We start from the raw sequence: 26,594 nt of genomic DNA on the forward strand, positions 1-26,594 counted from the left end.
CCTTGTCAACATGCATGAGTAAGATTTCGCTATGGTGCAGCCCTATGCAACTGGTCAAACCAGGGCTAACCCACACTACAATAAACACTCACGGAAATATACCATGAATGAGCCAGAGACCAGGAACACACATGACTGAATAAGTTAGAATATGCTATTTTAAATGGGACAGGGGAATGGGAGAGCGGTACCCAAACAAGGAGCGGCTGAATTCAAATAAGTATGTAACATCCCTATGCTCTAAACCCTGTATGGGTATATTCTATTCATTATTTTTTTTAATTTAACCTTTATTTAACCAGGAAGTCCACTTGATATTCAGAATCTCTTTTGAAAGGGAGACCTGGCCAGGACAGCAGCAAATAAGGTAGTAGTAACAGAAGCAATTAAACATTATAAAATACAATAAAACAAAACAAAACAGCTAAATATACATAAAAATAATAAAACAGTGAGTTAAAACACATAACACATCTGACCCAGCAGAGAGACAGTCAGAGAGACAAGGAGCAGGGAGGAAACAACCTTTTGTATTATTATTTGTATATACTGTATATATATATTATATTATTTTGTATGTGAGTGTATTATTGCCTGGTGAGCTTGTTATCTTGCCAAAGTGAACATAAATTACAGTATTTTGAAACATAAAGAACGCCAGAAAGCACACTACTCTGCTACCGAGAAGCCACAAAAAGCTTGGGTGACATTTTTTTTTATCCTCCCTGCAACGTGCTGCTCGCAGGTCCCTACTGGCTGGGTGGAATTTGTCCAGGGTCTGTGGAGCCGAGCCGGGGGTTGGTGACTGGTGTAACAAGGCTGTGGGGGAGGGAGAGCCGGCTGTGATTGATGGCTCTCCGGTGGCCCAGCGGCCGACTCCCACTGCTGATGTGATGACCCAACCTGCATTAGACTACCAGGCTGCTGGGCTGCTGCTTTCAGACCGAGCGGCAAGGGCCGGAAAGACCGTAACTCGTCATCAGGTTCACCTGAAAAGTTAATTATAAACCTAACCTCAACCTCAACCAGGGTTGGGGTTAATTCATGAATGAACTCATCACTTGAACTGGGGAATTGGAATTAGAATTTGAAAAAAACCTACTGGAAACAGAATTAGAATTGAATCGGAATTTCAGGAAGTTGAATTTTAATTCTGTGAATTTCTGTGAAATTCCATGTTTTTTTTTGTTTGTTTTTACCACAAATTTGAGATTACACATAGTGTTATATATTATCAATACTGAATATCATAAAATGTTAACCTTTCAGGTGGTATTTGATGCATAACATGCAATCGTAATACAAACAATATGATTGAATGTGTGTTGGTTTAACTGTCTTTTATTTGATTCATAATGTTTGATTTATAATGTTTTTATAATGTTTAGCGAGTCGAACCTCTCTTAGAAGTGGAGTTTCATCGAATTTAATGGGATTAAATTCTGCTCCCTGTCATTCCAATTCAATTCACATTCTGTTTCCATAGAGCTGGGTGACATTCTAATTCCAATTCCAACTCCAGGAATTGAATTGAAATTGACCATGCATTTTCAATTCAGTTCATGAATGGCTCCAACCCTGACTTCAACACTAACCCTTCACTGGAGACTTTATGCTTAACCATTTTTGACTTTGTGACTTGGCTAAAAAGTCCAAACCATGTTAGTCTGATCCTGAGCAAACGTACGGACTGGCAGGTTGACCAATCATAATGGGCTGCGTCTTCGTCTTGTACAGAGCGCTGGGATTGGACAGGCTGGACATGGAGCTGATAACAGGATGCTTTTCAAATTGTCCTGTTAAGGCAATGCAAAGCAGCACTCATGGACAGCTACCCTGTTTTATTGGCCGGCGCTTTATGATAACAGCAAACGCAATGTATTCAGATAGGACCGCAGCATGTCAGCGTGTATATTTGACTTGTGGTTTAACTTATCTAAGCGGGCTGAACAGTGTCTCTGTGTTGGAGAGCCAGTATCGACTCCCAGGATCTTCTCAGTGTAAACACTCTGGAAGAACCGCTTTGCATGAAGCTCCTCTGCTCCTGTCAGTTTGTTCTTACAGTACCGCAACTCCAATTTCAACACCAATGACTAAAAACGTAACTCAGTGACGCAGAATGCAGTACTAATGCCTCACTTGAGTGAACTGGCAAAACATGAGCCAAGTCTCAGATACCTGTGCTGACAGAATTGCTAACAAAGGTGTCATATTTTTAAAAAAGTAGACAATTTCAACACTCAAAGCCTGTCATTGTAGAAAGACATTTTAAAAGGTGCCTTGTTAGAAACGGGTGCGTGCATGTATGTGTGTGTATGTGTGTGTTTGTGGTCTGTAAGGCCGGTGGGTAAGAGGAACTGCAGTGAGAGCGGGGGTCAGCCTGTAAAACCATTAGTCAGCTCCAGGAAAAGGGACTACCAGGTCTGGATTTCCTCAAAACACCAACATGACAGAGGTGAGACTGGGCAGGGCGACATCTAACACTAAGAGCTCAAGTGCTGCAGCCATAAAAAACAATATGAAGGCTGACGGCTGTATGTGCAAACAGGCAAAAATGTGAATGCCAATCCGCTCCATTGTTGACGGTAAAACAGCAACAAGCGCTCTCTCTCTCGCTCTCTCTCTCTCCCTCTCTCTCTCTCTCTCTCTCTCTCTCTCTCTCTCTCTCTGTCCCTCTCCCTCTCTCCCTTAAAGCATGTTCTTGCAGCCGAGCCTCACAGCTGGAATGTATGGCAGAGATACTGGAGTTTACTGAGCATGCCCCAACAGGTGAGGAGATAATGGGAGAGGCAGCAGACTGGATACAAAGAGAGGCTGCAGAGGGGTGAAGATACATGCACTACTTTGTCTTATAGTCAGAAATACCGTCCTCACTCACTGTGGGACAAAGCTGCTGCTTGAACTTATTTCCAGGCGTCCAACCCATTTTCCGCTGTGCTCAGTTGGCCAAAACAAAGCTTTACCCAGGAAATGAAGCCCCTATATTTGGCTCCTCTTGCTTTAATGTTTTGGGCTTCAGCAGACTTGCTTGCTATGTTGAATTGGATGCTCCTAAACAAAATGCTGGTGACAGAATGCTGCTAGCTGTGTGGTTAACCAGAATGCTTTGAATTCAAACCACAGAGTTGGTCGGAATAATAGTTGGCTTAGCTAGTTAAATGGAAAACAAGCTTGTTGAATCAGGTTGGGTAACTTCGTCAGTCTAGTGATGAGCCTAGGGCCAATGTTTTTTCAGTGGATACACGGCAGGAAATTCTGTTGTATTGCTTCCTTTAAGGTCCAGGCCCAAGTTTCTGGGTTTTGGCAAACAGTGGAAACTGTAGTGGACGATTGGACAAACTGTAGTGGATGGTTAGACAAACTGTAGTGGATGGTTGCCTGCATCTGCACTATTGTGCTTTCTGTCTATACACCTAAGTGCTAAGTGATTTGATGTGGCTGGCTTGAGGCTCACAATGACTGCCCATGCATGGCAATCCATCCATAACAATCACTTGAAGCATACAGGAATGGGTTGAGCCATATATTAGTTGTCACATTAGAGTAATGAGGAAAGTTCCTGAAGCCTAAAAGAACACAAACAGCATTATGTCAGCAGCTTGTGACTGCGTGTGTTAGTGATTGCCTTGTGTGTGAGTGTGTGTGTGTGTGTGTGTGTGTGTGCGTGTGTATGCATGTACTGTACATGCATGCAAATGTGTGTCATCTCAGGTAAAGTCACGTCTGTGTGGGTCAAATCATTACACGTCATTTTAATCAGAATTTAGTCTTGAATTCAGTCTTAAAATCTCCAGTGCCAATGGGCATAGATAATTTAATTTCCAATGCAGTTTTATTTGCTTCAAGAATTCAAGTGACAATATCTTGAAACAAGTGCAGTGACCTGACTTACTTCCAATTCTTGAAACAAGTGACACTGTTTTGAAAAACAAGTGAAATTATCATACTCCATTGGCTAGTTTTTCCATTTGTTTACATTAAAATCATTTTTTAGACTCAGTAAAGATTAATAACTTGTTCAGATATCATTTCTGTAGTGTATTTAATAACATAGTTTGTTTATTTAGAGGGCATAATGTGAAGGTTGGAGTAACTGTAACATAACAGAGCTGAGGGACTTTACAAAAATGTTTTTTGATTATATCTGAGATTCAAAGAATACCTTAAAAACTCTTTAAAAATATTTCTATAGAATTCATACACGGGACAGTTTGTTGACAATTTGTTTTAACTTTTGACATATAACAGAAAACGGAAAACGTGAGAATTAACATAACCAGCTAATTTCGCCGTTAAGGATTTGGTTGTAAGAACACAACTTGTGCATAAGAACCTTTTATAAAAATAACCTCCACCTTGATCTCCACCTCGCTGTTAACACTGCCTGCCTTTGTAGTCAGTGGGATCCAAACAAGCCTGATCTCGTTCACTTCAATTGCCTGTTGTACATCACTAAATGGATAAGCTCTATAGTTTTGTACTATTATCTAAACCACCCTGAGGCTCCTGCTCATTCTGATCCCCTTCTCCCAGTCTCAAGTCTAAAAAAGCGGAGTGAATGCGGGAACACACACACACACACCCACACACACGCAGACACACACACCCGCATCTGCAAAAATTCAACATCATTCCTCAAACTCAAAGGAGGGCAGCAAGGGGACTGCACACTTTGCACTGCAAACTTAAAATGTAAATATTCTGGATGATTAAAGCACGGTCTTTACTTTGCAATCATCATGCTGGAGTTGCCTCTCCGGATGTGTGGCAACTCATTTACACACACTGTTTATATTCTCCTAGACCGAGCCTGAAGGTGCCTCACAAAGCTGTCTTGCAAAATGATAACACTGTGGTAAGAAAAACTGGATTAAATTATGCTTGCGTATTGTCTGAAATGCTTCCTGCTTGTGTGACTTAACACAATACACATGTTTCATACCTGTTTCAAAAGATAAACTTAATTGCAGATGCAAATGAGTCATTGCTTATTTGGGGTTGTTGAAGAGCAGGTCCACACCCTCATATGAGCAGTGCGTACACACTTCCTGTCTCAGCTACTGGGTTGAATGAAATCCAACATGCACCAGAATGCAGAATTCACCACAATATCCTCCAAAACAATTCAAAGCAGCGCTCTCTGTTTGCTTCCACGCCCTCAAGTGGGCCGCGCAATCTGGAGCGCTGATTCAGAACACCAACAGGTCGCACTGTAACCAAGGCCAAACCTCAAAAAACATCATTCCTGACAGCATCTCGCCTTCGTTGATCGACCGGCTCATTCGGATGTCATGCAAAGGCTCTCGCTCTGTGACACATGCACATACTCGCACACGCCCTTGTCTGAGCCGCGAACAATGACGGAGGGGCAGAGAGAGGGAATAATTGTCACAGGGTGGAGCAGAGAGAGAGCTGCTCTTTTTCACTCGGTGTACATGTAATCTTTGGATATTAAAATCGTCATACAGGTGTGTGTGTGTGTGTGTTGTGTTGTGTTTCCTCACCATTGTTAGTATGCCTGACACAGTCCTGCAGCACAGCATGCCACTTCTTCTGTTCCTTTTCCGTCATCACACAGAAGTAGTGGTGGCGGGCGTACGGGTGCCACAGGATGAGGGGGAACTGGGTGGCATACTTGACAAACGGGCTGCTGCTCACTTTGGCTTTGATGCCTAAAGGTGACATGATAGAATGAGAATAAGAAACTTTATTTGTATAACAGACTTAGGAAAGTGATTTACAGATGACAAAAACAATAAAAAATGCCACACAAAAGTTAAATACAGGGTTAAAGAAGAACTGAACAAGCAGATACAATGGGGATAAAGCATGTAAAAACAAATTATATAAAAGTTTATCTGTTGATACATGTTTTAAGAAGTGAATTAAAAAACATCCTCAAGCAGTTATATTTGGTCTTTGGCATCAAATATTATTATATATTGTGCATGATGCACATGCACAATATATACAAATATTGGGGACAGGGGCAGATTTACAGGTCAAAGATGCCAATTTACTATATTCTTATCAATTTTAAGCCATTTTCAGAAATGTTTGGTCATATATGCATAATAGATCTCTCTATTCTCTCTTTACTTGCTCCTGTGCAGTCAAGGGTAGCAAGGAGATTTTGAATAGTGTTTGAGTAGTGTAATAATCTGCAAATCTCTAAATATCACTGTAAAGTATGTCAATCAATGTCAATATGTGTAGGTATTTCCAGAGTAACATATTTTTTATTGCTTTTTTATTGTTCTCTTACATTATCGCCCCTGGGGATGACTTAAGTATTTATTTACCTATTGATTTCTATCCATCATTCAGTTTCAACGACTTCTCCCACCTCCTCACCTCACCTCACTCCCCTCCTTTATCTCTCTCTTTCCTTTGTCTTTTTCAAAACCTTCTTCTTCTTACCTGGCAGACTGGTATTAATCAGGTCCATGTATTCCTCCATTGAAGTCAGGGCCTTGTACCCCGCACAGTTGATAGTTGATTTAGGGTGCAGGCCGCGATCGTGTGCCTGTCAGACAGTAAACACAGTGAGACAGATACACACAGGTGTCTCTTTAGCTGGATTACATTCACACCTCGGGTTAAAATACGTCTCATGCATCCACACTGGAATCAGATCTCTCTTTCCCTCCCAAAACACAAACTGTCACGCACGTCTCTTCCCCTCATACACCCTTCTTATTTTTCAAAACAGAGGAAGAGATCGTTTTAGACAATATGCAAATCGTGCGCAGCAGTGGAGGAGAGTTTACTTAGTTTACGTCCGTTTCAAGAAGAAGAAGACGTTTTTTTCTGTTTCCATAGCTCCTATGTGGATTGAATGTGGACGCGTTGCATTTACACTACTTCGGTAATGTGGTCAAAAGCGGCGCTGACACCTCATTGGATTTGGATGATCAGATATTCAGTGTGTCTTGAGTGCATTCACACTTGGACTTTATGTTTTATTTGGATCACAATCTGATCACCCAGGACGCATGTTAATGCCAGGTGAAAAGGAGGTCAAAAAGTCAAACACACAGGCACACCCCAGTACCTACCATTGCCCAAATCACAGAATTAATAGCATGTTAGTAAGATAACACAATGAAGAAATGTGAATGAGCAGCTCATGTCTGTGTATGAGAGTAACTGCACTCACTGTTTTGGTCTCATAGAGGCTGATGGTGTAGCTGTGAGCCACGAACACGAAGCGATTCCTCCATTTTCTGTTCTCTTCCAGGTACTGAAACAGATTCCCTGAGAAGATGCACCGTCCCGCAAGAGGATCCTAACACAGAGAAAAATCACAAAGAGAACAACAGACAATTAGCAATTGATAAAATCATAAAGAATATTTTTGTATGTGGGTTGTGATAGGGAAGCATAATCGGTGCATTCATCAGGTATTAACGAGAACTTTAGATTTAATTAAACTCTGAATTTCATTAATCTTCTGAAAACGTGATTGGCCGGGGTAAATCATTTATCCTGCACATGCATCAGTGTAATGAACCTTCGCTCAGTCAGCCTCTCCTCGATGCTGCCGGGGTCTTGAAGCTTAATTGGTGTTTCCAAACGTGTGGGGGCGGAGATTTCACCCAAGAACACACAAATGCTTACACGGCACTACACACCACCCACTTTGTTTTTAGATTTCCTGTCTTAGATCAAATAATACTGCAAGTCAAACAACTCGGCCCCAGTGAGGAAGGAAGGAACGAGGGTGGGGGAGAAAGGGGTGGGGGGTGGGGGCTGGAAAAGAAAGAGGCGCTTGTGTTTGAAAGCAGATTGGCTAACTAGATGGCTAATTAGCTGGAGAATGTGAATTTCTCAACTGTGTGTACAAATGTGCATGAGTGACTTTATCCCACCAATGTTCCCAACACCCCTGATGTCATTTATGTCAGGGAAGAGCAGAAAGAAGAGCTTATCCCTGAGATAGGTTGTCCATTTCCTGCACACGTCAGAGGTCCTGAGTATGTTTGTCGGCCGATAGTAGCTACTGGTTTTTGGCAGCTATGGACAGGTTACAGACTTATCCAAAAGGCAGAAACAACCAGCCACATTCTATAGAAAGCTGAGATATTAGCTCTAAGATTGAAAGTCTCCAGTGAGAAAAAAACGTAAATTCTTGAGCTGCATGCATAATGTCCAAGTCTCTAAATCCAGTAAAGAGGGAAGAGACTAAAAGCTTGAAATTTAAAAAGTCTTCATTAAGAGCTAGTATCTTAGTTTTCTGTAGATTTTAATCGTGTTCCCAATGAGCACCAATAAACCTAAGGCCTGCACTACGTTTTCTTAATCCACAAGAGTCCACCGAGTGTTACTTCTCTCAACCAGCAAAATTCTGTTCAGTCTCTCTGCAGGAACTGGTAGCCAGGCAAATAAAATGTTTAAAATGTGTGTGCCCATGTTGGTGCACATGCGCATGATTTTGCATTTGTGTCACAAGCGGCTCCCCGCTCTCCACATTCACAGTGAGGAGAACAGACGAGGGAATCGTCCATAACAGCGTTCCAAACAGCGTCACTGTTCATGTGTGAAATGTGCTCCACTTTCCCTCCAATGACTCGATGGTGGAAGCTGCAGCCGCTGCAGGAGCACAGAGCGCCGAACGGCAAGTCTGTATGGCAGCGTGCGTCCTAAAGGCTCAGACTGGTGAACTGAACATGACCCACTCATGTACTGTAAATGTTATGGGAGACACATAAATGAGGAGAAAAATAATGTGATGTTGTAAAATGAAAATGTGGCTAAACTGGGATATTGCAGTCAATGACCAAAAAGATGGGAAAAATAATATAGATAGGTAAAGATGGAGGCTAGCTTATTAGCCAGTATGTTAGCCAAGCCCAACATACTGGTAGGGAGATGCCAAGAATGAGCTCATTCATGCAAAGGACACAGCATGGCTTTCTGCCAGCTTAACGATGTCCACATCGATGAAGAGTGATGTGAAGAGTGTTCTATCTACTCTCTTAGTGTGTTTATTTATCTGATTGTTTTGGAAAACACTTTGTAACAGTTGATTTAAAAAGTGCTATGTAAGGCAAGGCAAGGCAAGTTTCTGTACACAAAGGCAATTCAAAGTGCTTTACACAAGGTATTTAAAACATTACATAAGAAATACAGGATAAGATAAATAAAACAAATAAAAAGTGATAAAGTGTATAAGAAGAGAGAATAAATAAGGAATTAAAATGCATAAAAAGAGAATAAAGATCAATTTAGTGCAGAATAAAAAAGTTTTGAGCATAGTTTTAAAAGTGGTCAAAGTTGGCTTTATATTAATAAAGTTTATTATTATTTTTATGCACAAATGGTCCTGGTACAAACAAGGGTGCAAAGTTGTGTATTGTGGCGATCAAGAATGCATAAAAAAAACTATTGTAAAGAAACAGAGAGGAAGTTGCCACTAGATTCATGTGAGAAAGTTTAAAAAGCTGTGGAGCAGATTGTGATCATTATAATAACATTTCAGATTGGCCAGTAAATCAATTTCCAAATGACATCAGGGAATATAAACAGTTGTTGTTTGGTAAGATATCTCATCTCTAACAGCAAGCTGCATCAGTGTGGACGGGAAGTTTCATATCCAAACATCTGTGACATTAAAGGCACCAAAACAAATATGTTTGTGGTTAAATCCTCCGCAAAATAAGTATACAGGAACATGCTGAAATGCAGTCACATGTTGAAGCCACATTGCACAGCTTGTTTACATCTCGCTTGTCATGCTGTTTGTAATAGTCAGGTTTATACTGGATGTGGCGTTCACTTTTCCTCTCTTTTGGAACAGAGTGGAGGAACTTGCCTTTCTGTGAAGGAGCTGCGACTGCGGCCCCCCTCCGCCTTCGATCTCAAAGCGGACGCTGTTGAAGAGGGCGACCGCATACTGCTGTTCATATATATCACCAAACTCTCTCATTACATCCCTGGTCCGAGCTGCAGAGTGAGGGAGACACACAGGCACACAGGCACACACACACACACACACACACACACACACACACACACACACACAAACATCAGGAAATATGCATGCTACAGAAAAACTCTGTGCCAATGATGACAGTAACAACACTATCAACACTGATAAAACTATATTTCTATAGCACTTTTATTAAAGTTACAATAGAATACATAAGTTCATAGTCTATGTATAGCTTTTCTAAAACAAGATGACATTCTTACTGAAAGATAAACACATTTCTTATGCGGAAATGAACGCAGTCCTGTAGTGAAACACATTAGTGAAGAAAGCTTATAAAAATTAGTAAAAGTTCAGTTTGGTTCTGACAATATAAGCCAAGAAGAGAACAAAACAAGTGTCTGAATTGCCCTTGCACACTCCTACATGAATGTTTGAGGACAATTTTATCACTTTTATTTTCAGCACTATGCTATCCAGAATTTGTTAGGATTATAATTTAGGTAACTTCATTGAATATTCACTGAGTGTAACTGAGAGGAAAACAGGTGGGGAGTAGTTAAGCACTGAAGGTTCACTCTTCTGTGACGACAAGATCTCACATATTAAGTCTCACACAAAAGCAAGGAAAGAGCCTAAAAGAAAGGACGTAACCTTCATAAGCTCTATCAGTTCTCTATGTAAAGTGCCGTGTAATAAAATGAAAATGTCTCGTCTTTTAGAAAGAAAAGATAACAAGTTGGGAGTTGCCTGTCAAGTTTTATCAGTACAATTACAACACACTCTATATCATGGCAGTCTGGAATGACTCTCTCATAAGGAAAACTTTTGGGATAGAGAGCTTTTGCATAGCTGCAGCACAGTCAAGTCAAACACTTTGTTCAAAGTTTGTTGAGAGGCACTTTGCTTAAAATGTATGTCAGACCTACTTCCGATAAAAGTAAACTTACAATTTAGTAGATCTTGAAACAAGGTGCACCACAATACTATATACAGACTATATTTATGGCATTTCCCCTTTTTTTTTTAGATAGTTTCAAAGTTGAGAGAGACTGGAGAGACTGGAGGAGAGAAGGGGGTAACATGCAACAAAGGTCCCGGGCCGGATTCAAACCAAAGACGTTGTGTTTACATGGTTCGCGCCTTAGATCATTTCCCCTTTTCTGAATAACATATCAACATGCTGCACAAAATCCCTGAAATCCCCAAAATGTCAGAATCCCCACCAGCTGCAGAAGCTCTGCTCTGTATCTGCCCCTGACCTCTGACCTACCTAGGGGGGGGGGGGGGGGGGGCAATCAAAAACAGAATTTCCCTATGTGGTTCAATAAAGTTACATCATTATTTCCCTGTATTACACACATCCTCTCTATCGCTTGACTCAGCGTTTCTTGCCCACCCAAGCCTGCAAGCTCCATGAATAACCCGAGAACCTGTGGGAGAAAACTGAGGTGTTTTTTCAGTGATGCAGTATGGGGGAAAGTGTCAGAGTGAGAGCGGATCAGTGTGTTTCGCTCAATCAGCAGCAGACGCTGTTGACTGTGAGCTGTTTATGGAAGAGGCAACACAGGAAGGAGGGAGCAGGCCGGCTGCAGGAGAGCAGGAAGGAAAGAGCTGACAAGACAGGATGGGAAAGGGAGAGAATGTGGAGGAGGTGGGACAGGGACAGAGACAGGACAACCACACACACACACACACACTGAGCTGAAAGCTATGCTCCCTAAAAGTTTCCATCTATTAAACACTCCAGCCGTATCCACTTTAGTCATGAAGGGGAGCTGATGACAATACAGGTTGAAGGAGAATTAATAACATCATTACAAATGCAGGTTGCACGACCAAGACTTGATCAAACCCACAGAACTTTATTTTAAAATCTAGTCAAGATCCCAAGGTTTCCAAAGATACCAAATATATCAGGCTGAATTACAGGGAAATGTGTATAAAATGATGCATCTAGGCATCTAGATATTTTCCATTTGATGTAAAGGTGCAGCCATAAAGAAAATGGCACCTTGGGTTTGAATATTTCACTCAGTATAAGCAGCTATAGCTTCATTGAAGTGTTGGAACCAGCAGATACAGAATATGTATGTGACAATGTTGTATAGTATGGAAAAAAAATGTTTAACTTTGATACTACTTAAGAGGAAATTTAAGGGGAAAGTCAGGGTGCAGGGGGTTTAAGTGGCAACAGGGCATGCAAGTCAGTAATAATAGGCCAATACTGTATAGTCAGTTGGCAATAGTCCTGCATGTATTGCAGTATGCACTTTGCACTTCATGTTGCTCCATGTCTGTATAGACTGTGAAACTCTTTAGGTCGTCATTACATCACTTCACCACAATCCACCTCAGTCGTGAAGAGGAGGTGATGAGGATACAGGTTGAAGAAGGATATGGAGGCAACTGGAACAAGGACTGTGAGACAACTCAGTAATAATAGGTCAATAGACACTAAGCCCATTGTTCATAAATATCCTGGCTATCATCCATGATGGTTTTACTCGTAAAATATGTCTTGTACCAGCATGCTGACGCTTGAACGCTTCGCTGAGTCAGTCACTGGTCTTCAAGCTCGCTAAGAGAGATGAGGGTGTCACATATCTCTTGCTAAATCTCGGACAGGTTTTGTCATCCATTACCTGCCTCCAAATTAAGGCTCCTACATCAACGAATATTCTTTCTGGGGGAAATAATAATCCCTAGTTATAATCTAACATTTTGCTTTCAATCATTTTGTAAGTATAGGTCTCAATTTTTGATAGACAGATATTGCATTTTGGAATGAAACTCTTCCTATCCTGTGTGAATTTCCACCAGATACCTGCTTCATGTCAGAGTGCGAGCTAGCGACACTTTCATTCACAACATGCAGAGAGTCTGTACTTTACACTGGACGACTTGCCGTGACGAAGCCAGCAGAATGGGCAACTACATAGACTTATACATACACACAGACACAGACAGACGACAAATAAAAGCAAATGCATAGACACACATATATAGATGCAGACACAGAAACACAGACACACACACATCTGCACTCACACACACAGATGAATGGAAGGAGCAGCAGGTCTTATTCCAATCTGCCACACTGTAAAGTGAGGTTTTGCTTGAAGACAGGTATAAAAAAGCTCAGACCCAAAGGCTAAACTTTTCTAATGTGATTGCAAACTAACTTGCGACTAGCTAGGTAGAGCAGCATTCACATTCACATTTACGCACATTTACGCAGCAGTAAAACAGAACAATAAGCTTAAAGCCACAGCAACTAGACAAGAGATATTCACAAATATTCACTTACGACGTATACGAAAGAAGTGCTAGATGATAATATAAGAACGAGACAGACATTTTCTTTTTACGTGACAGCAGCAAGATCAGCAGAAGAGGACAGTAGGAGGGAGAGGAGAGTGGGATTAAAGTTTGAGGAGGAGTCCAGTGACTGTACAGGTGTTGAGTCTCAGGTGCTGAGTCTTAGGAGAGCTGGTTGAGAAGGGCGACAGCTCTTGTGAAGGAGTTGCTACGGTGGCGGTGGGTGGTCTTGGGTCTATTTCACAGGGGAATGTTTTTGATCTTCCGGGTGTGCAGGGTTAGTGGCGGTCCTTGCTGCCCTTTTCTCCACCCTGGTGTCATGCAGCTCCTTCATGGAGGACAGCTGACAGCCAATCGACTGAAAATATGATAGTGTTGCCCTTAGAATAAGAGGAGGCCCTCACAGGAGATCCAAACTGTGATGGAGGATGTTATGTCAAAATTTGTTGAGATGTTGACAATTTTAATTTTTGAGTTTACCCAATTGGGTTTTGAAAGGGTTTTATCAGCCCAAGAGGTCAATTTTGAGAATTTTCTCAAGCCATACAGGACCATGTAACCCTTCAACTGAAGTAAAAACATGAATATCACCAACATTGGAGTTATGAGGTTTTCACACAACAACAGGGATACTGTATATCCCTGTGGTGCACCAGCTCTTACAGCAGGGGGGTTAGACCAGACTCAGGGTCCCAACCACACAAACTGTCCTGAATTTGTCAGGAAGTCAAACATCCACCCATAGACTGAGTTCAGTTGGTGCAGTTTGCAGTGGAGCACGTGTGGTACAACAGTGTTGAACGCAGAGCAAGCAGTAAGTAAACAGGATCCTGGTATAAGCCGGGGGCGTCCGAGTGGTGCAGGACACAGTGTGGACCCATGTTGACTGCATTATTCACTGATCGATTTGCCCTTTGAAGGCCGGGTCTGTGACACATTTGGGAATGGACAGTAAGATCTTCATTATTCGGTGTTGCTAGCCTGCAGACAAATAAGCAGATGACCTTTTCTCTATTGATCACAACAACAGTTATGGATGATTTGAAATTTATCGGGACTCTGCTTGTGAACTGGAAGCGAATGAAGATGCTGGCAAGGTTAAAAATGTCACTAATAACCAGACATAACATAACTATCTTGGTGTGCACACATATGATAATGTGTGTGTGTGTGTGTGTGTGTGTGCGTGCATGTGAGTATGTATGAATGTGTGAGAGTGTGTGTGTGTGTGTGTGTGTCATATTGTGTCTCTGTTGTGTCTGCTCATAAGGGAGGAGATCATTTTGTAAGAATTTGCTTTGACAGCAAGTGTGACGAAAGCACCTTGTTTGAGATACGAACTCTAAACAAGACTCCCAACGCAGAAACGCTGAATGGCTTGTCTTCCCACACACACAAACACACACACACACACACACACACACACACAAGACACACACATGTGCACCCGCTCAATATAGAACAACTGGATGAGTGAGAGCTGAATAGCACGGAAAAGACTGTTCTCACAGTGTTCAAATAAAAATGAAATGCCGAACACTAATCCTCCTTATTTGTATAATAGGTGTAAGTAAAGAGACAAGAACAAAATGAAAGACAAGGTAAAGACAAGCTACTGTCATTTCTACTGGAGACAGACAGACAGACAGATCCATAGAGAAAGACAGCAAGACATAACTAGAGAAAGAGACACATGTACGGACAGACAGAAAGAGAGAGAGAGACAGAGAGAGAGAGAGAGAGAGAGAGGGGTGGGGGGGGTGAGAACCAGGCAGCAGTTTTGCCTATTAATCCCGAGGCGTGTTGCTACCTGCTTTACTCCAGCAGCTTCACTCAATATCTTCTTCTCTCCCTCCTTCTCTGACTCACCTCTTTATACATATTCTCTCTTTCTCTCTCTCAACCAGACATACAGACAGAATATACAGTGAAAAAACAGGTAATTAGCTGTAAAGCTGATACAGTGGTTGATATGTTTAGCTCTATGAGTATAGAGGATGGGTTCAGTTCCCATTGGGGCGACCCATGGTAAGAATGCACTCATACCACTGTAAGGCATTTCGGATAAAGGTGTGCAGTGCGCAGCAAGTGGCACATGTGATGTTAAATGAATGCTTTTTAAAACATTGTTTCCCACAGCTTCATTTGTGTATCAGATAAACACCACAAATTGATTTCCCAAATACTTTTCTGACACAATTACACGTTAACAACACTCTTTGAGCTGTATGCACGGTACAAAAGTCTTTCCCACTGGTTCTGAATCTTCTTTTCTGCCACCAGTATAGAAAAACACAATAAATTGCGGGGAAACATTGGTTGTCCTATTCCTTAATACTCTCTGAACAGCTAATGACCGCTGTTTAGTGAGGATGACATGATGTGTCAGATATAGGGCCCAGTCCCTGCAGTGTGTCTTGGGACACACAGCAAATACAGTCATATATTTTCATGCATAACAGATGTAAACAGAGAAATAAATGCCAAAAGAGGCTCCTTCTTCTGCTAGAGTTACCTTCCTTCCTAGCAATTATTTTCTGCTTCTGGTTCACAAAAAATGCAGCACCAACGCACAGATATACTGTGAGTGTCTGGACATAATCTTTGGTTTCCAGAATTGGTTTCCACATGCATGCCAGCAAGCACACACACACACACACACACACGCACAATTCTGAGGTCGGAAGAACAACCTAACCCGACCTAAACTAACCCTAACCCAGACAACTGTTTGTGGAAAAGCACAAGTCTCAAGTATCAAACCACCAACTCAAAAATAAATGCGAATAAGGCTTCTTCATTTTCATAAGTTGTTTTCAACGCTGGACACATCGCTGCAGCTCTGCTACTTCTAAGAAAATGAGCATCTGATCTTCTGTCCCATCAAACTATTCCAGTGTTTCCTCCTCCGCTCACACTCTGTTCCCATGCTTTGTTGAAATCATCACATGAACCCACATAATTCTCAGTGGGAGGCAAGGGCAATCTGAGACTTAAATAGTAGTCAGTCCCAAACCTACACAAACATGCTCCCCGTTGGGAAACCTAGTTATTATCTCTGAGAAATGGGCCTGCAGACTTCTGGGGCACTCAGCAAGTGGAGCAGGCCGTCAGCAGCATGCAGAGGAAACATGCACTTGATATAAATAAAGAGCTTTGTCCCAAAATGAGATCCACCATTTGGAAATTTAAAAAAAAAAAAGTGTCACCAATACTCTTACAAATTAAATTAAATCAAATGATGGTACAGGCTACTTTTTAAATTGGTTTGGGAAACTTGGATGAGTTTACAAAATGAATTTACAGACTGGAACCTCTATATTTTATTGAATGATTCACATAAATAAACTTTTCAAATACACGTGTAAAAAAGAAAATGTGGATAAGGAAGAAATAGATTGGAAGCCAAACAAAGTACTTCCTCACGAATAAGAACAAGCAATCCTATAATACTATGATAAATTTTAGAGGGATACTCTACAAAAATATCACAGAAAAAAAACTCTTATAGTGAAACACAGGAGATACAAAAAAGAAAATCAATCCTAAAGCATCATAAAGTGATTATAAACTACATATTGTTATTAAATCCCTATTGGGGAAAAAATACAGTGATTTTTTTTGTTGTTGTTGTTAAATGACTTTCGAGGAACCTGTGGGATGCTGTCTAAGGATAAAAAGAAGAAGACAAACCGCCTGACGGGACTTTGTCTTAAATAGCTGCACACTCCTCTCTCTTACCTGTGATCATCTCTCGCTTGCTCTCATCCAGGTGAGAAGAAACGACGTCCCCCATGGTCAGAGCGACAGGTGAGCCTCGAGCCTCAGAGCCTCAGAAATGCTTCCCCAGGTGAAGGGGGGCTGACGGCGTCCAAGCAGCTTCCACTCAAATGTCTGAACTAAGCTGATAGCCTCAAAAAAAAAAAGCTTCCTAATCTTCCACTTCCTAAATGTGTCCTCCTCTTCTTGATGCACACAGTTACTGGCGCTGCTTGCCTGTGTGTGTGTTTTAATCCTGCAGAAGAAGAAGTCTCGAGGTGGTAACGTATAGCGGGCACGCAGCTCGAGACTGAGCTGGCGGTAACTCCTCTCCAGTCAGTGAGGAGGTTGAGGTGAACACTGGTCTGCTTCATGCCGACAGGAGGACACACCCACTGGGAGTCATCACTGGTCCAACGTGTTCAGTCGGGCCTGCCAAGGGTGTGGCCAGGGCCAGCCTAATAGTAACACGATAAATATTTCATATTTATGGGCTATTTTTATAGTGCAGCTTACCTGAGGTGAATTAGCACGCCTTTCAAATCTGAAATGTATGAAATGAAACGCCGAGCCTCATTTGTTTCTCACAGGAATCACCCAAAGGCTCTGTGGCTTGATTTTTCTTTTCTTTTTTCATTATCCTTTTACTCAATTTTCTACTCTACTCTGAGGGCTAATCAATATTTTGTAGCCCGAGACAGTTTTGCAGTGTGAGCAAAACCATTTTCCCCCTGACCCATGGGGGCGAGGTCGACGTTTCTCTCCGGGAAGAAAGACTCATACTGCCCCCGTGTGGAGAAAAAAACACTCGCACTCGTTACTGGTCGTGCTGCTAAACGGGCCTAGTATCCACTGCGGAGAACGTCACTCATATCCCCCATCACAGTGAACCTGTGATACATATCCGATTAATTATTAAAAGTGTTAAGCTTTGCTGTGGGATAATAGACAGAACAGACAGGTGTGCATTCATTGAACTTCATTCTGGAAATGTAGGCATATATACAATTTATTGGCTGGTTTATGATTAATTCCTATCACTATAATATTCCTGTAATATTCCTTAGCTGTAATATTAAATATCCCTAATTGTTACTAGTAGTGTTACTTTACTGAGGCATTTTAATCTCCTATGGTATCACTATAATATTCAGATGATACTCCTGTATGAATATTTAGTTTAGTTTTGCAGTGATATTTGCATGGCATATTTCTAAAATGTATTATAGCCTATGATTCTTTTTTCTTTTTTTCATAAGGGATTTGTTAATAATATTAGTCTAACTTCTATCGAGAGACAAATACATTCGGCTATTTTATAGAGACATAAATAAGGTTCAGTGTAGGCTATAAATGCAGGTAGATTGTAGTAAAAGTTGTATTATAAGACGCAGTTGTAGCCAAATGGCCAGCACTAATAAGGGATGATGCGGAAGGATACGCAGTGACGTTTCCAACTGGAGGCTCCTCCGCAGTCAGCAGCGATGTGAGGTGTACATACATATTGGCTGGAGCGAAGAGGCAGAGGAGGAATACTGTGAGGAGAGTGAGAGAGCGCGAGAGAGAGCGAGAGAGAGGGGAGGAAAAGGGTGAAAACTCGGTCCAACACTCAGCAGCATCATGGCACCTATTGGATTAAAGGCGGTGGTCGGCGAAAGTAAGAATGCGCTTTCTTATCCTCATTTGGGTTAGAATTGATGAGATGCTTCAGTGTGGCGATGGACTGTGTACGCACATGCGGCTGCGTTTTTTTTTTTTTACCCCCCTGCAGGATGCGGATGGCTGTTCGTTCATCTGGATGATGATGATGGTGGTGTTGGTACTCCATTGTATCCCGTTGCAAACCACAACCGCGTAGTGAGCGAGCTTTTAGATGGCCCGTGGAGGCTGAGCCATGTCTCCCAGGGCTCCAGCGATGCGGATGCGCAATTGTTGTATTGTCAGTAGAAGGACCTGAACGCGGCCATCGCATCCCCAGGCTTTTGCGGGCAGTGATTACTGATGTAGATCTAGGCTCCCTTTCTCTGGGAAGATGCGATCAGTCTGGAGGCAAATGTAGAAACGCCCTTACTCTCAAATCAGCAATTACTTCAGAAATAATCTGCGCTAGCTGCGTTGGAGCCGCATCATAAACTGCCATTCAGTGAATTCTACTGACAAATTGTGCCAAGTGACTGTGCAGCCTTCTCACGCCTTGGCTTACTAATTATATAGGCTAATGTAGCTTAATGTCGCTGATTATTAAAATGATCGAAAATGAACATCCTCCATCCAGGCGCTGGGATTCCCTGGTTTCAGCAACGCCTCACCCCAATGATGGATCACCAGATGAATTCGTTGCGTAAAACATCATCATTCAACCTGAGCGGTTAAGATTTACTTAACGGTATAAGCCAAAAAAAAAAAAAAGCTATTGCCAGCTCTAAGTTACACATTATGGGCTAATGGCGGATGTTGTATTCACGCCGAGAAAGTTGCCTACAAATAGGCCCTACGCAAGAAAATCCGCATTATATATGAGCTACGGCCATACACCGTCCAGAATCGCCTTGGATCAGTCGCCCCAATGTCCTTTCATCATCATGCCCTTTATTGGCTGTATGCCACTGATCAGATCCAGCCGGTGTAATCCCGCATCGTTAGGAGCCTGCAGACTTGACTGTCCAGCAGCGTCTCATTTTATAATCTGGCCAATTTATTTCGGGTGATTTTACAGCAGTCGCGGCGTGTGGTCGTGAAGCAGGCCTCAGTGTTGAGGCGCAGCCTGTAAGCGATTCTCCTGAGCAGGGTCAACTGGGTGCATGTGTTGGTGGTCGTGATAAGCCTTAGATGGCAAGTTAAAACTCACTATAGCGATCAATTATAATGTGAAGCGCGTTTTTCCAAATCAAACCAACGGCTGTGTTGTAGGCCTGTAATAGCTGCCTATATTTTCCGTTATTCCTTCAGATTTGCGTTATTCTATTTAAATATTGTTGGTAATGAACGTGCGTAAAGATTAACTGGTCAATTTGATTCTCTGCTGTACAGCCTATTGATTCGGTTTCACGTTTTACACACGCAAACCCACAGACAGGCTATATCATAGCTCATGAATTTAGACTGTAAAATTGCTGAATCTGTGAATTTGTATCGAGTGTATTGAGTTTCCCTGTGATGTGGCAGTTTCTATGGTTGTAAGCCCATCTGACTGAAATTTGATGATGGAGATGATTATCTTCCATGCACCTACATCATTATGCAACATGGCCAATGCAAACAGCCTGACATGCCAAATATCCTTGCATATCTTGCATTCTGTCATTATGTTAGCCCTAACTAACAGTTGCATAATGCTATTTGTAAAAGAAAAGACACATGCAGACTCCCAGTGTCAAGTGGGTAGTATTTTCCTAGAATAAAGCCTATAATGTAAACATTTGTGCACCTCTCCCTGTAGGTAAAGGCAGGGATGCACTAGGCAACACCTGTGCTCTGTTTGACTGAGGTGAAGCTGGGATGGGATTGTGGGATTGTGGGATTGGTGGGGGGGTGGGGGGGGGGGGGGGGGGGGAGGCAGGGAGGAAGGGCGACACCATGGGTCCTCTCTGCAGCACTAGCTCTATAGCAGCCAGGCTGAAGGGGGGATGGGCAGCAAGTAGTCCTTTCTCCCTCCCCGTCATGACTGTGTGAGCATCAATTCCAGAGAGCAATAGAAGGAAAATAAGGCCAATGAGGAGGATCACATCAGTCAGCAGCATCCTGAGCTGGCATTCACATAAAAAAAAAAAAAAAATGGTGCTTCGTGAAACTGAGGGAAGACCGTGATTCCTTTTGTAAATCACCACCCAGGGATTCAAAAGAACTGACTCTCTGTATTTGGCATATATCTGAAGATGAGGAGGCCAGTTGTGTTACAGCTCACAACCACCATCTTATGTCAAACCAGACAAGCAACCATGTGCCTACATTCATTCATTCGTTCATTCGTTCGTTCATTCATTTATTCATTGTCTTTCCCTGCTTATTCCTATTCAGGGTTATGAGGTATACACACACACACTACTGTAAAATTGAATAAGCATTCATCATCATCCTCTACTTACATAACAGGTATAAGTAATGGTCCATTAAGAAGACAAAATAAGCCCAGTTTGGATTTAGAGCGTGGCTGCATTTCACTATCATCTAACCCTAACCTCTAATAGTGTGTGTCCTTTGCTATCCCACTAGACAACTCAAACACTATAGTAAAATCAGTCAAAACCTTCACTCTATCTGAAAAACGTTGTTAGAAACATCTATTCAGATGATGTTTATGATTAGATGTGTCTGATCAAGGCCAAATAGGGAATGTGGCCCCACATTCATGTTGGTGATTACATTGTAATGGCAGTAGTGATTTGAAATGCAAAACGTAAAGCAGAAAACTGTCTTTGACCAAAATGCCTTGTCACAAGAAATTATATGATGGCATTAGGATCTGTGTGGCTGGAGAGAGAGAGAGGGAGAGAGCGAGGAGGGGGGGGGGGGGGGGGGGGGTGTAGTGAAGGCAATAGGCGAGTAAACACATGCCAGGCAGAGCTTCAGCCAAATTGGCGTAACAGATAGACTGAGAGAGGCGTGACATATACATACATATAGAGAGAGAAGGACAGAGGGAGAGAACGAAAGAGCAAGAAAGAAAAGATAGGAGAGAAAGTAAGAGAGAGAGAGAGAGATAGACTGCTCCCAAAAACAGTTCTTGCTCCCATGGTTTTGACAGCTGAAGGATTCTGAATAATCAGAAAATGTGTCTTCAGACTGGTTCATTTGGTATTTCCTTCTATCAAGAGACACTGACGAAGCTTTGCATCAGTGAAAACATTTCACCTTTAATGGCACAACAGACAGTTTTGATGCTCAAAGTCCAGCAATGTGTGATACAGGCCTGTATGGCTACTCTTAATATTCACCCAGACCAATTTCTTTAATGATAATCAAATGATTGACTTATCTAATGATTTTGACGCTTTTAAAGACCTAAACACTGTACTCTATTATTTTCTGTAAATTAGTCCTTTGAGAATATTCATGGAAATTCATGGATGCCACCCTGCATCAGAATTTACCTTTTAGCACAAGACAGGGAGTCGATATATAAAAAGGTGAGAGATGTAACCAGGCAACCGTATCCCTCAGTATTGTGACGTCTAGAGGATAAAAATGGCTTTTTGAATCATGATTTGCTGGTATTCTTCTATCACTGTGCATCCAGGTAACAGTGAAGACCTCCAACCAAAACTACAGAATCCCAAAATTCAAAGAGGGCAGCTGTAACTGCAAAAGGGATTTGGCTTTTTCTTTTACCACGATCGATAGCCAAGTGAGTGCAAACTGAGTGCGTTTGTAACACAGTAGGTAGGACATCAGGACTGAGAAGGACAGGGTGTCATCCAGGAGAGAGACAGGGAGAGGAGAGGTGTAGATATACAGAGGAGAGGCGGGGCTAAGCAGGAAAAAACCCAGGAAGATGCCAGCAGGGTGTGAACTTAAACCACACAGCTGTCAACTCCCAGTCAAACTATATGCATCTTTTGATTGCCAGTCAACAGAATCTCACTTGTTTTATATTTTTGTGAGGTTTTTTTTTGTGAGTATTTGTGTGAGAGATGTTAGGGTCCGCAATTTCCTAATAATTTTCTAGAAAGGAACTAGGGATGCACCGATACCACTTTTTCAATGCCAATACCAATTATGAGTATGAAAATTTAAGTATCAAATGATACGGAGTACCGATTCGATCCATTACTTTTACTGAACAGTGCAGGCTTACTTCCTTAGTTTGGGGTCAATAGGCAAAATTATTGAGATAAAATCCTTGTTTTCCCACTGTTTGAGAAATACAGGCTTCTATGTGCCACAAATGCATAAAATCAAGACAGTTTGCTTTTATTTCTTACATGTTACTCATGGCTTTGGGTATCGGATTTTAGTCTTCTTAGGAAGAACCATTACATTATGAACTAATTATAGGGAAAATAGGGAAAGAGTTCAATGGTTGGTAGTTGGTAAGTATCTGGTCATTTCTTTTGGAGTTTCAAAGACGGAACCATGACATTATTTAGTAGTTATATAGAAAATTTGAAACTAGAGGAAGTGTGGAAATGTTTTAAAAACATTAAGGAATTGTTAACTAATAGCGATTAGGAAGTTTGCTCTGCCCTGCAAATAATAATATGATGGCCGGTGTGTATTTACTGTGCAGAGGGGAGAGGGACAGAAACAGAGAGAGACAGAAAGAGAGAAAGACAGAAACAGAGAGAGACAGAAACAGAGACAGAAAGAGAGAAAGACAGAAACAAAGAGACACAGAAACAGAGAGACAGAAAGAGAGAAAGACAGAAACAGAGAGACAGAAAGAGAGAAAGACAGAAACAGAGAGACAGAAAGAGAGAAAGACAGAAAGAGAGAGACAGAAACAGAAAGAGACAACACAGAGAAGGGCTGTGGGTGGGAGGGTGTTACCGTAAAAAATCCTCCCACATCCACTAATAGCACCCCTCTATTGCAGTCCCACCTCAGACTACACACACACACACACACACACACACACACACACACACATACACGCATGCATTCACACACACATAGCCTTTCCACTTAGCTTCCACTGACCTTGGAAGCGCTGTTCAACCAGAGCATCACATACAGTACTTGTCTGGGCTCATTGTCTGACGCAGTGCCTGCCGCCCCTAGGCCTCTGTAAACACACACGCACACACACACACACACACGCATGCATGCACGCGCACACACAACACACAAATGAATCCACGCTGAAATGTCATGTCACCATGGCTACATAACCTAATGGGTCGACTAAAATAGACCTCTCCAATGCAAGGTTACACCGGCCGTAATGAATGGCTGGATCTTAATGAATTCCCATCCTCTCTCCCCATTGAGGAAGAGTGCTGTGTCAGAGAGTCCGTCCTCTTCCTCCCACTTCACGTCTCACGAGGGGAAACGTGCGTACGTGAACTCGCTCTCTCTCTCTCTCTCTCTCTCTCCCCGTCCCTCTTCTCTATCTGCCTCTCCCTTTCTCATGCACTCACTGCCTCTCTCTATCTCTCTCTTTCTCAATCCATCCTTTTTATCTTTCTCTTGCATATACATGCATGTACACACACACACACAATCTACAGTGGAGACATATTTTTTAACACACCGTCGTAAAAATATGTACGTAAAGAACATCGATTTGGGAGCCAAGTAACGTCGGCCAAGACACTCTCTCCGTCCTCCGGAAACAGAAATAGAGGAAATGCAGATTAAAGGAGAGAGAGAGAGAGAGAGAGAAAGAAAGAGGATGGCATGATGGCGTGGCGATGGTGATGTATCAGGGTGTTCTTGCCCCAAATGAAGGAGGATTTAATATGCAGGCGACATGCAGAGCTTAGCCAGGTGACAGTGATTGGGTCAGGCTTTCATAGGCCTACATCAACCAATGCAAACCCGGCTTCAGACGGAGCCGGAGACCTGCCTTCCCCTCCCAGGTTCCTGCAGCCTGCGGCATTACAATGCATCACTCGCCTCTCCAGGTCTATTTTACACCATTTTCAGCACACCGGTTTGGGCTTTTAACTCCCATAGTGAGCTGTGCTGCAGAGTGTTTTTTTTCAGCAGGAGAAAGTCAACGCACCTTGAATTCATGATTCGATAGAGGATCCCCTTTATAAAGGTGTAATCATTTTGTCAAACAAGGACTTTAGGTTACCTACTGTCCATTTAAAAGTACCATCATTTGTTTGGGTTTTTATTTTGTAAGAATAGATGTCACTTTTTTCAAATGTGACCATCTCATTTTTTTTTTTAATGAAACTCTTCACCTGTACTGCATGGAAATATTTGTCTCTGTCTTGGCGCATGTGTACCAGATAATTTCTAGCAGTTTCTTGCACTGTATAATAATCTGTATAATAAGTATGGCTATTTGTTAATATTTTTCAGCAGGTGCCCTTTTCCTCCTTGAACATTTCTCTAGTGGCACTTTAAGGGTTAAATCATAACCATGAGAATCAATAGTCTGCCTGCATCTGGCCTCGCTGCTGTGAGAAATAGCACTTAAAATAGCACTGCATTTACATGATGAAATATATTGGAAAATTTAAAAAAGAATAACTTGAGTGTCTTCTTATCTAACAAATTTGTGATTGCATTCCAGTTATGTTTTGCCAGATGAGAAGAAAAATGTAGTGGTACCTTGTTAAACTTTGTTGTTCCTAACCGCACGCGCTTTTTTAAAAATATCTTCAAATACATTTTTCATACCAAACATTTATACAATCTGCATGAGAATTGCATAACACAGTCGGCCAGGAAACAGGCACTTTGGACCCGCTCTTTGATTACAACACTGCATGTAAAGCTATGAAAAATAGATGGAGTCCGCTGCCCACACAGACACCAGAGAATAGCTCACTATTATTAATACATCTCTGGCAGGAAGATTTCTCGATTTACATTGTGTTGCTGCTCATGCTGTGAGAGTATCACTGTGCACAAGTCTTGTGACTCGGCTTTTTCTCTACTCCCATCCCCCCCCCCCCCCCCCCCCCCCCCCGCACCCGCTGGTATAAGCCATCATGTCTGTCCACTTCCTTGCTTTGGCTGAGTGACCTGCGTCTAGCCTCAGCCTGCACGACCTCTGACCTCAGATAAGATGGATGTTAACTTTTTCCCACTTATCCTGAGATCTGCCTGTGCTGTTTGGGGTTTGTGTTTTTTACAGGGTTGAGAGAGATGAGAGTCTTATGTAACTCGGGGCCGTCCTGACCGGCTGCAGACTGATACTGAGCGGCAGACCGGCTCTCTGAGTTTAGGTCGCAGATCGAGCTCGATGTTCTGATTCAGCGTTTTCACTGGCAGTGAACAGTTTAGATTCAATCCTTCAGTGAGAGTTGAATATATTTTGTGTAGATGTGTGGGAAAGAGATATGTTGTGTCGTAGTTTCATTGATGGACTATGATAAAGGCCTGGCTTCATGTTTTCTAGTTTCCTTGGTCACTTTTAAGTCGAGACCAAGTCACAACAAAATGAAAAATTACTTTTTCACCTTGTTTTCCATATCATACTATATACACCTATTTAACAATAATTGCCAAATAATTTATGCAAAAAATATGTTCTTGTATTTTTATAGCAAAATCCCATTACTTTCACTTAATGGAAAACAGTGTATCTTTAAAGTCACAATGAAGAAAAAAATGACTTTTTTTTTTTGCCTTGTTAGCTCATTCTAACTATCATACCATACACCTATTTATGCCCCAAAAAATGACAGAAAAAATATTTTATTGTGTTTTTATATCAAAATCTCATTACCTTTACTTCTTCGAAAACGGAAAATCTTTAATGGTGACATCATCGTGTACCAGGAGGCAACATACAAATTCCAGCCAATAAAACCATCACAGATTTTTGAACAGTCCCGCCCCTCCATCAAATAAAACTCTCTCTCCCTAACTGATCTCCCATTGGTTTACAGTTTTGAATGATCCCTCCTTCCAATATCCTGGAAATGCATCAAAGTAAGGAAGCAAGAAGCTCTCCAAATGCCGT

The 26,594-nt window shown here is 41.9% G+C and overlaps 2 protein-coding genes across 3 annotated transcripts in view; one reads left to right on the top strand and one right to left on the bottom strand.

Moving 5' to 3' along the window:
• Positions 1–17,330, bottom strand: part of niban2a (niban apoptosis regulator 2a) — a 38,732-nt gene extending 21,402 nt beyond the window's left edge. Inside the window, exons 1-5 of the mRNA XM_071909678.2 lie at positions 16,994–17,330; positions 9,815–9,945; positions 7,160–7,288; positions 6,421–6,526; positions 5,505–5,672 (exon numbers count right to left, since the gene is read on the bottom strand). Coding sequence (XP_071765779.2) covers positions 5,505–5,672; positions 6,421–6,526; positions 7,160–7,288; positions 9,815–9,945; positions 16,994–17,048 — 589 coding nt within the window. The 5' untranslated portion in view covers positions 17,049–17,330. The remainder of the gene's footprint in view (positions 1–5,504; positions 5,673–6,420; positions 6,527–7,159; positions 7,289–9,814; positions 9,946–16,993) is intronic.
• Positions 17,331–18,549: 1,219 nt separating this feature from the next.
• The window catches only part of stxbp1a (syntaxin binding protein 1a), a 34,450-nt gene continuing 26,405 nt past the window's right edge, over positions 18,550–26,594 (top strand). Inside the window, exon 1 of one of the 2 annotated variants that reach the window (XM_071909670.2) lies at positions 18,550–18,668. In XM_071909670.2, coding sequence (XP_071765771.1) covers positions 18,632–18,668 — 37 coding nt within the window. In that variant the 5' untranslated portion in view covers positions 18,550–18,631. Of the gene's footprint in view, positions 18,669–23,654; positions 23,671–26,594 lie in introns of those variants that run through there. The other variant, XM_071909671.2, reaches the window with a different exon arrangement.

The sequence above is a fragment of the Centroberyx gerrardi genome, chromosome 2 (genome assembly GCF_048128805.1).
Source record: "Centroberyx gerrardi isolate f3 chromosome 2, fCenGer3.hap1.cur.20231027, whole genome shotgun sequence".
Taxonomy (NCBI): Eukaryota; Metazoa; Chordata; class Actinopteri; order Beryciformes; family Berycidae; genus Centroberyx; species Centroberyx gerrardi.